Source organism: Scomber japonicus, chromosome 6, assembly GCF_027409825.1.
Source record: "Scomber japonicus isolate fScoJap1 chromosome 6, fScoJap1.pri, whole genome shotgun sequence".
In the NCBI taxonomy this organism is placed as follows: domain Eukaryota; kingdom Metazoa; phylum Chordata; class Actinopteri; order Scombriformes; family Scombridae; genus Scomber; species Scomber japonicus.
The window spans coordinates 17,845,347-17,854,899 of record NC_070583.1 but is presented as its reverse complement, the minus strand read 5'-3'; the positions used below and the strand labels follow the sequence as shown (position 1 = coordinate 17,854,899).

Genomic DNA, 9,553 nt, shown 5'->3' with positions numbered 1-9,553 from the left:
ACATACAACGTTTTTAAAATGTGAGTTTTAGCAACAACAGATTGAAGCCAAAAAAAAAAAAGTTTCCAGTGTAGTTTGCGTCATTGCAGAGCAGAAAAGTCAGTAAACAGTAACTCTGCAACAGAAGACGAAATACAAGAAACTATCATGGTATCAGAAGTGAGAATGATCAGATGCATTTTTTGCACCAATAAAAAGCGTAAAATTCAAGTATTTCATTTCACACTATTTGAGACAACAGATCTTACTGTGTATTGAAAAAACTTAGTGTTGTTCATTCATAAAATAATCTGTAAACTCAAATATCTTATCACAGAATTTCTGCCTCAGAAAACTTTTTTTTTCTCTCTCTTGAAAAATTGGCCACTTTCTTGTTGTTACACAGTTCAAAAGCCACAGTCTGAGTTACAACTTGAGTTCAAATTTCATTCTTTCTGGGTGAAATCACTGCTCTAACAAGGCCCGAGAGGAAAATAGTGCGCTGTAATTGGTACGCTTACACAGGCTGAGTGGGGGGACAAAAAACACCATGTTTTTTCAATCTCATTTCCTTTAATCACAATTGGAGTTTATTTTGTGACATGTGTTTCCCGCACACAGATAATTTCCCAATACATGTGACTCAAATCCTCTACAAACAATGAGTCTGACACGACATTGAGTCATTACTCTGGTTTTCTGAACGTGCTGTCAAACTACAAGTCTTGTTGTGTAAATACGTACACAAACACAGCAACACAGTGAGAGCGTAATCTCATAAAATCTACCACAACTTTAAGACTGTGGCAGAAATCTGCTTATTTTATTTTATAGTCATAGATGTCTGCAAACATTCTTTGTGTAAGAACTGTCACTTTCTGAGCTCAAAATGATAGGAACATTGGCCATTAAGACACTGGGTTCAATCCACTTTAGAATTCATGTCACTATTTAATTGATTCAGGATGTGTTATTTTTTCAGAATACAATGTCCTGCCAATGCAAGTCTTGCATAATGCAATCTATCAATGAGCTTGAAGGCTCCCGGATGGGTTCATAAAGTCACAAAATGAACAATCAAAAATAAACATCCAATAACAAATAAACAACTAGTCATCATCAGTTTTGCTTTTCTTCTTCTTCTTCTTTTTCTTCGCCGAGCTGTTCACTGCATCACCATACGAAGTGTCTATTGGTTCAGATTTCACTGTGACGTCTTCCTGCTTTACACTAAAAGCAGGCTCTATTCCCTCCTCCACCTCCTCTCGCTCCCTGTCCTTCTTTTTCTTCTTCTTCTTCCTCTTCTCCTGTGAAATGTCGCCCTCCTGGAGGTCGATCTCCATTGTCAGGTCATCATGGATTTCAACTACAGGTTCCTTTTTCACTCTCACCACCACCTCCTCCTCCTTCTCCTTCTCCTCCTCTCGCTCTGTCTTTATTCTCTTTTCTTTCTTTTTCTTCTTCTTCTTTTTCCTCTCGTCATCCTCATCCCTCTCGTCTACTTCTTCTATAAGTCGTTTGGCTACCAAGGGCCGAAGGGTGGTGGACGAGGGCCCGAATGTGGCTCCATCTGTCTCGCTGTCTGCCACGCAGGTGAGTGTTGGGGTCTTGCTGCCGAACGGGTGAAAGCGCTGTTTGAGCCCTGGTGGTATGGAGGGCGCTGGAGTGGCGGGGATGACCTGAGGGGCCTGGTTGGTGCTGCTGTCTCCGTAGGTCTCACATACATTAAGCAGGCCTGAGAAAGCAGGGCCAAAAACCACACCATCGGACGACTGCTTGTTGCTGGTGAGCAGGCAGAGCTCTGAGGTACCATGAGCAGATGCTAGGACGCTGTAGATCTGCTGCTTGGCTCCGGCGACAGGAGTAGGAATCTTCACAGTCTGGAGGCCTGAGAGGGGCACCTTGATGCCACTGATGCTGAAAGAAGAAGTAGGGTTAGGCATCGTTACGACCAAGTTTACAACATGATTTATTTACTAGAACTGTTGTTGAATTTAAAGATTCTTTCTAAAGCTTCAGCATGACTCCTGAGACATCTCCAGCTCCACCTTCTGGCGACGGACTCATGTTGAGTCTTCCTTTTAAACTGCTGCAGAGGTTGTTTAACCTACACTGACATTAATGTTAAGTGGACTGGGTACTGGCAAGACGTCAGATCCACATTAAGTAGTTTTATGTTCTGCTCCATTCATGTGCTGTGTGGTAAGCTAACGAGTATTAAGCTGATATTACATCAGTCCTTCCTTTATGTGCTTAACAATAAATGCCTTTAAATGTCAAGGCAGTTAATGTGAACCTGGGGTTTTTGACAATGACATTCACAGTTTGCTTTGATTTATTTCTTCCTATTTTTAACTAGATTTTCCCCCGCATTTTGGTCTTCATGAGGTTGTTTTGAAACAACACAATAAAAAGGAAAACTGCTCAGATAATCAGGACTGAGGCTATATTTTCTTGAGACAAAATTTGGTTTACTGGAATACAAAAAAAAAACAGGAGGAGCTACATTGTTAAGAAGGTTGGTTGCTGATGAAGAAGCCCATCATTAACAATGACTTAATCACCTTCCTTTACATGCCTCGACAACACAGAGGACAGCACGAGCATCATTGGCTTTTATCACTGATTAAATAACAGCTATGTGACTCATGTATTATGCAATCTCATTGGCCCTCTAAAGTAAACAATATTGTTAAAATCTAAAAATGATGGTGGTGTATCACAGGTTTTATATTTCAGGGAGAGCATTGGTATTGGATCGGTCCTGGATTTGGCAGATGCCTATAAGTTGTGTATCAGCATGAGTATAAAAGGGTTTAAGTTGGGTCAATGCATCCCTGCCAACAGGCACAATTTGCACAGCCTCAAAACTGAGAGAAATCCCAGTGATAAACTATAACTAAAATGTGATTTTTTTTTTTTTTTAAAGGATTTGTTTGCATTTAGAATCTTTGCTGTGACATTAAAACACACATATGTACAGCTAGAGTTTATTTTAAGGCATATAGATTATTTTTTAGATTAAAATGTGCAACGCTTAAACAACATTAAATACTTTAAATAGAATGTGTAACTTCTAAATAACGTATTGTAAAAGTGTGCATGTGCATATCATTAAGAGACAGAGAAAGGCTGACTGACAAAAAGGGAAAAATATTACCAACCATTCTGGGTTAAAGCTGGCAGGAGCTTTAATGAGCCATAACTCTTTCTTCTTCTTCTTCAGACTGTCTGTTAGTGTGCTGCTGCAGGGCTTATGGCAGAAAGACACAAAGTCAGCAGGACACTGGTACCTGGTGGGCTTCTTATCTGTGGATTAAAACAGCACATCGCATTTGATCAATATAACTAACACACAGCATCAGAAATATGCAAAACATCAATGGATTACCTTCAATGTTACATATCATTATCAATGTCCAACACTATCTGTATGACTGACAGGCATTTTATTGACTTTTGAAGATGCCACATTGGATTAAACATTAGATGACACAAGTACTCTGGATTGATAAAGATCAAGGTAAATGCAACCAGTAAGGACAGTAAAAACAAAAAAGACACAAAACCCATTTCGTGCTTCTGCCAGTCATAGTCAACTGCACTGCATAATTGTACAAGTATCAACAGTAGGGCTGGACGATAAACAATATTATATGATATCATATAGATATCGTAATATCGTGGTATGACATAAATTGTTTCTCCTGGTTTATAAGGCTGGAATACAGTAAAATGATGTCATTTTCTGGGCTTAACATACTGTTCTGGGTGTTCTATTGTTTGCCTTTACCCACTTAGTCACTATATCAACATTACTGAAGATTATTTATCGAAAATCTCATTGTGTAAATATTTTTGTGAAGGCACCAATAGTCATCTCTACGATATCGAGGTATTTGATAAAACATGTTTTGATATTACATTTAGTGCATATCGCCCAGCCCTAATCAACACTTGTGAGTTGAACTACCTTCATTATACTGCTCTGACTCTGTTCATTGAACTAACAACTAGCATATCAGACACCCAACACCAGCTCTGTACAACCCACGAGGTTAACTTACTGCTTTCTTTTTGCTTTGCCGGTGATTCCGTACTGGGGCTGTCCGCTTCATCTTCACTTGATGAAGATGATATATCTCTTGGCATCTTGTTTTATGTCTTAAAATAACCACAAAGTGATGAAATGTAAAAGTCTTCTATGGAAAAAGCATGGCTACTACGAGGGAACGCACATGTGTTGACACGAAATGAACTGTGACCTTCAATTACTTCACTTCCGTGCCAGTTTTTGGCTGTAGTTCGAGACCCAGTCGCGATGAATGGGTGTGTATTGGCTGAATTGGATTGGACGACTACAACACCCACAATGCACCTCGCAAGGTTACGTAACGTCCCAGCGTCCGTCGGGGAAGCAGTTGACAGCAGTGAAGAGCAGGCCGAAGTGGGTAAACAAAACAAACATATGAAGAAAAGACTGAGAACTACCCCAAAGTTTGGTCTTATTTTATATTTATATGATGTTTGACGTCGTTCTAAAGCGACTTGAAGCCCGCTGAAGTAGAAAGTCGGTAGCTAAGAGAGGGCGTGCACCTGTCAAAGCTAAATAGGTTAACGCGGCTAACGTGTGCTCGCTCAGGTTAGCTCGGCCATGTCGTCCCCCTCCTCCTCCAGGCGCCAGTGGTGCTACCTGTGCGACCTGCCAAAGATGCCGTGGACCGTGGTGTGGGACTTCAGCGAGGTGGTCTGTCGCGGCTGTGTGAACTACGAGGGCGCCAATCAGATTGAATTCCTCATTGCGAGTGCCAGACAGCTGAAACGGACTCATGGGATGCAGGACGGTAACGTTCGGTCACCCGGTCCGTCGCCCAATAAACACGGCACGACTGGCAGAGGAGAGGCGGTGGCAGACGGGGGCAGACCGCACACCGACCGCTTTGAGAGGGGAGGGAGAGGAGAAAGTGCCGGGTCTGCTATCCGTGTGCCGCCAAACGGGCTGCACCGTGATGGGCAGCCGCCACCGGAGGTGAACCGGCAGAGCCCTAGCGGGAGCAGGAGACCCATGCTAGGCGCTGCCATCCCTCCCAGTCTAGTAACTCAAAGTATTGCAGGGATCCCTCATGGGCTGCTTGCAGGCATGCCGGCGGGTCTGACCGCCAGGACCGCCCCTATGAGCAGCCCCATGATCTTCCCTGCTCCGGTGTTGGCCGAGATGAGCCGCAGACAGCTGGGAATAGGAATGGGGATAGGCCCTTACATCTCAGCTCCGGAGCTTGAGCGGGAGCTGAGTGCATCCCAGAACCAGTCCAAGATACAGACGCAGGTCCACACGTCTGTGGCTAGCAGTAGCACCGGCAAAAACACAGGCCTCCCTTCCTCGTCCTCCTCCATGGCTGGAGGTGTGAGCCAGACAAGCCCAAAGCCTGCCTCATCCCCAGCCAGGCAACCACGACCCTTGGCCGCGAGGTCAGGAGGAGAGCCCCTGGGATCCAGCTCCTCTGCAGAAGCAGCCACCACAGCTGCAGCTTTACCCCACAGTGGTGCCTCCGAGCTGGGATCAGCGTCAGCAAACAACACCCACTCAACCGGAAACACTCTGTCCTGCACCTTGTGTCACGAGAGGCTGGAAGACACACACTTTGTCCAGTGTCCATCAGTGCCAGGGCACAGGTTTGTATGTTTACCGTTTTTGCACGGGTTTAAGTGTCGGTGTGTAGTTAATGGCCTGAAACAACCACTGGACCAGTTATTATGTGGCTTGATAGGACATTAATGACTACATATTTGAACAGTGGTTAATCAATCTTGGTATCAGAATTGAGCATTTGCTTGTTACATTTTCACAATGCAAATTGTGGCTTTGCTTATGTTTACATGCTTTATTTAGTGGCTGCTAGTCAGTGCTGTTAAGTAATTTACATCCTCACTTGGCCTCTGATAGTTTGTGGTTATTAGGTTTCACACTTTATAGACTAACCATTATTTATTTTCCTGAACAATAATTGAATGAATGATTATTACTGAAATAAATATTAGTTTTCAGTGCTGTTATCCCTTATTCATATGTCTTCTCTCAATCTACCAAATGTAGGTTCTGCTTCCCCTGCACCAGAGTGTACATCCAGAGCCGACGGGGTGATGGGGAGGTGTACTGCCCCAGCGGAGAGCGCTGTCCGTTGGATAACTCTCCCAACAGTCCTCCTTGGGCCTTCATGCAGGGAGAGGTCTCCACTATACTGGGCACCGGTGCAGCAGGAGCAGGAGCTGCATCGGCCGCTGCATCTGGAGCGGGGACCGGGCCTGGGCCTGGGCCAGGAGCTGCATCCGGGGCCGGAGCCGGAGCTGCAAGTGGAGACGTCACCGTCAAGAAAGAGAGAGAGACGTGATGATAATTTCCACTGAAACCAGGACCCAACACAGCCACAGGCAGGTCCACAGATGTCAGAGTCCTGTTTTTAGTAGAAAGCAGCATGCACGGTAACTTCTTGTCTGTCTGGTTGATTCAGGGTTTGGTTAGGAAACTTTTCTGAGTGATTGAGGACATTGAAATGTATTATTTTAGCAATAATTTTGTCCTGATTGGCCAGTTCCTTAAAAGTTCATCATCCAGACTTTATAAGATAAGAACCTACTTATTAAATAATATGTAAGTAGTTGAATATTGGTCCATCCTGTGTTCATCAGACATTATCTGCAAAGATGTTATTGGACATTTTTAGTTCCTTAATAAGAGGCGGTAAGAGTATTGTACAAATTAGTGTTGTAACTGTTTGCTGTTTATGGTACTCTGTGTAGTTTAATGTTAGTTTGTGTTTGCTTTTTTCCACCTCAGAGTTGTATCACACACCAGAGGGAGACGTCTGCACTGGACCACTCACAGATCCAGAGGAGAAGCCACACGCAGTGACCCAAAGTTCAGAAAAAACTCATTTACACAGGTTTTAACTTCATCTACTCACACCGCCCACTTTAATCAACATTATCAGACCTCGCCAGATATCTGATGAAAGTTGCAAAGTGTGCCTTCACAAATTGTCATTATTTGATTTTTCTTTTCTTTTCTAAGCAAAGTTTGACTTTGCCAACATTATTTGGCAACACCTAAATCTTATAGTTCTGATGAGGACATAAATATTGAATTTTATGAATCACATTTAGTTTTCAATTCACCAGTTCTGGAAAACAATTGTCAAATACTCAATCTAGCAAATAATAACGCCACAACTTTCCCCAAGTCTGTGGCTAATTTAAGCAGGAAGATTAAAAAGGATTTTATGATGCTGTTGGAATCAGATATTCAGGACCAATCAGCTGAAGGCAGGCTACTTTTTGTAAAGTAAGACCTGACTGCAGTTGAAACCATGATAATGTCCACATCAACACTTCAAACCACTATTAGCAAGCAGAAATGACACATTGACTACACCAGTTGTCCACAACATTGTCTCATTTTTCTACAAACTTACGTCATCTGGAAATTTTGAAAAAGATTCTTTGATCACATTAAAAAAAATCTTTGCACTGCAACTTTAAGATGCACCTATAGAACCAACCAATGCAAATGTTTCTATCTCTATAAAGCCAGCAGAATATATAATTGGCATTGGATGCAGTTGCTAATAGTAGCCTGTTAGCAAACCTAACCCTACCTTCTTAGTAGAGTAGCCAGTGTTCATTGTAACTGTACACTCAATATTGTGTTTGCACGTGAAAGCACAAAATATCGCTTCGACAATTCCAACAGAAATATCAAAATGCTAAAAGTGCAGCCGGAGCTGTTGCATTTCTCTTCCTGTTGGCCGGTAGCGAGTGGCTGCAGGTCGCATCTCAGACAGCACTGGCTATTCTGAATTCAGTCAAAACACGTTGACACAACTGTCAGGGACAAAATGACACTTTCTCTGCCAATACTCAGCCTACAAGACATATTGTTTCTTATACAAATACATTTGTCATTCACGTGACATAAAATTGCCATTTATGATGACAAAGTGTACCTTAAAATTCAAGATACAGATTTATTGTTTTTATTTTGTCTTCGACGGTTAATACTACAATACTGTTCTTTTGTGACTCAATGTGGCCTGGCACACAATAATATATATATTTTGTTTTGGAGACAAATTAAATAAAACTCCACGTAAATACCCTAAAGAAGAACTGACATGAGATGTGGGCAGAAAGGCCAGCTGTGACATTTCTCTGTGCATTTGTTTTTTTTGTCATGTCTCTGCTTTAAAGCTGACTTAGAGAGAGGAGAATGTTTGCTGTGTAGAAATCAATCAAGTTAATCTGTCAAAGCATCGACCAGCCACAGAGACTCTGTGTTTGACTGTATTTAAATGTTGCTTTCATACAAGATCCAGCCCAGCCTACGCTTTACCCCGAATGTATATGAAAAGATATCTATTGATAGGCCTAGGACTATATTTTATACTAGAATGTTAAATGTTATATACTGTATCGAATTATAATAGTATGTATGTGCAATCTTTTAGTCCTACTATATGCAACATTTTGGAATATGTAATTTAAAAAAAAATTGGCTTATCATTTTCTTAACCTGATATATTATTTGTTCTTTCAAAAGTGAGAATCCACCTGAAAGCAGAAATGTTCTTCTCTCATTTCTGAAGGTTTAAAAAATTGTGAATGAATGACTTTCTACTATGTCTTAATATTTGATATGAAGAAGTTCCTCCAAATATATGTACTTTGGAAGATCCTACAAGCACTAAGTATGTAATTAATGTATCTTGTTTTTCATTGGCAATGTCCTTTCTAATTGAAGACTCTTAAGATTTTAATATAATTTGAATTGGAGTTTTTTGGTGGATTCTCTCTTTATGTGCAGTATGTGCTCATCAGTACAGAAGCACAGACAAACCAAAGGTAATTTTCATATATATATGAAAGCTATAGATAGCTGTATTTCTTGGCCAGGTCTTAACAACCCAGTTTTCTTTATCCAGCCGTTACAGTTTACAGGCCTGTGTGGTCTACTGTACTTACAGGAATTTACATATAAAGTCTGTAGTATTCAGCAGATACTTCTATGGGCCTTCTACATTCAGAGTTTATCCCACAGATCAAGCCCCCCCCCCCCTACAAAAACGTCTTTTAAGAAGTGGAATTTAAGTTTAATATGCACTGATACATCATGCAATCCCTTGCTAAGTGCCTTTTTAAAAAGTTTACCGTCTGTTTGTGTCTGGGAACCTCAGGGGAAGTAGGAGTGCAATGGCTTTTTTTTTTGTTTGTTTTTATTGTCTAGTCAATGATTAACCTGAATCGGTTTCCCTTCAATCGCCATCAGACGTCTTTTTTTTTTTTTTTTGCTATTATCTGACGCCTTGGTAAAGTCGGCCGGCCAGTCGTTGTTTGGATATGGTCTCTCCTCGCATTTCTGTTCACGTTGAGTTTCTTTTCATTCACGTGTCAATTTTAGATCTGTTGGTTTTATCGCAGCTTAATGTACAAAATAGAAATCAGGAATAAAATGGGATGGAAACTTGTACTTGTTTTCCTGTTTTTCTTTTTGAGTTTTTTTTCTACAGAGATTCACATGTTA

The 9,553-nt window shown here is 41.4% G+C and overlaps 2 protein-coding genes across 4 annotated transcripts; one reads left to right on the top strand and one right to left on the bottom strand.

The window, feature by feature from the left end:
* Nucleotides 1–537: 537 nt before the first annotated feature.
* Nucleotides 538–4,223, bottom strand: polr1g (RNA polymerase I subunit G). Its single transcript, XM_053321234.1, has 3 exons — nucleotides 4,047–4,223; nucleotides 3,144–3,288; nucleotides 538–1,896 (listed from the first exon to the last, which is right to left on the bottom strand). Exons 1-3 carry the CDS (start codon nucleotides 4,129–4,131, stop codon nucleotides 1,089–1,091), a joined length of 1,038 nt encoding a protein of 345 aa, XP_053177209.1. The 5' UTR covers nucleotides 4,132–4,223; the 3' UTR covers nucleotides 538–1,088.
* Nucleotides 4,224–4,234: 11 nt separating this feature from the next.
* On the top strand, nucleotides 4,235–7,618 carry irf2bp1 (interferon regulatory factor 2 binding protein 1). Of its 3 annotated transcripts, none has more exons than XR_008321513.1 (3): nucleotides 4,235–5,652; nucleotides 6,074–6,459; nucleotides 6,817–7,618. XR_008321513.1 is itself a non-coding variant. In XM_053321229.1 (3 exons), exons 1-2 carry the CDS (start codon nucleotides 4,634–4,636, stop codon nucleotides 6,366–6,368), a joined length of 1,314 nt encoding a protein of 437 aa, XP_053177204.1. In that variant the 5' UTR covers nucleotides 4,235–4,633; the 3' UTR covers nucleotides 6,369–6,408; nucleotides 6,817–7,618. The 3 variants fall into 3 exon arrangements, 2 of the variants coding, with proteins under 2 accessions (XP_053177204.1, XP_053177205.1); XM_053321229.1 differs by having other exon boundaries at nucleotides 6,074–6,408; XM_053321230.1 differs by lacking the exon at nucleotides 6,817–7,618 and having other exon boundaries at nucleotides 6,074–6,641.
* The last annotated feature ends 1,935 nt before the right edge of the window (nucleotides 7,619–9,553 follow it).

Coding starts and splice junctions, on each gene's coding strand:
- polr1g (XM_053321234.1), bottom strand. CDS start 4,131: ATGCCAAGAGATATATCATCTTCATCAAGTGAAGATGAAGCGGACAGC. Junction 3,289..4,046: donor GGCAAAGCAAAAAGAAAGCA/GTAAGTTAACCT, acceptor TTTAATCCACAG/ATAAGAAGCCCACCAGGTAC. Junction 1,897..3,143: donor GCCAGCTTTAACCCAGAATG/GTTGGTAATATT, acceptor TTCTTCTTTCAG/CATCAGTGGCATCAAGGTGC.
- irf2bp1 (XM_053321229.1), top strand. CDS start 4,634: ATGTCGTCCCCCTCCTCCTCCAGGCGCCAGTGGTGCTACCTGTGCGAC. Junction 5,653..6,073: donor CCATCAGTGCCAGGGCACAG/GTTTGTATGTTT, acceptor TACCAAATGTAG/GTTCTGCTTCCCCTGCACCA.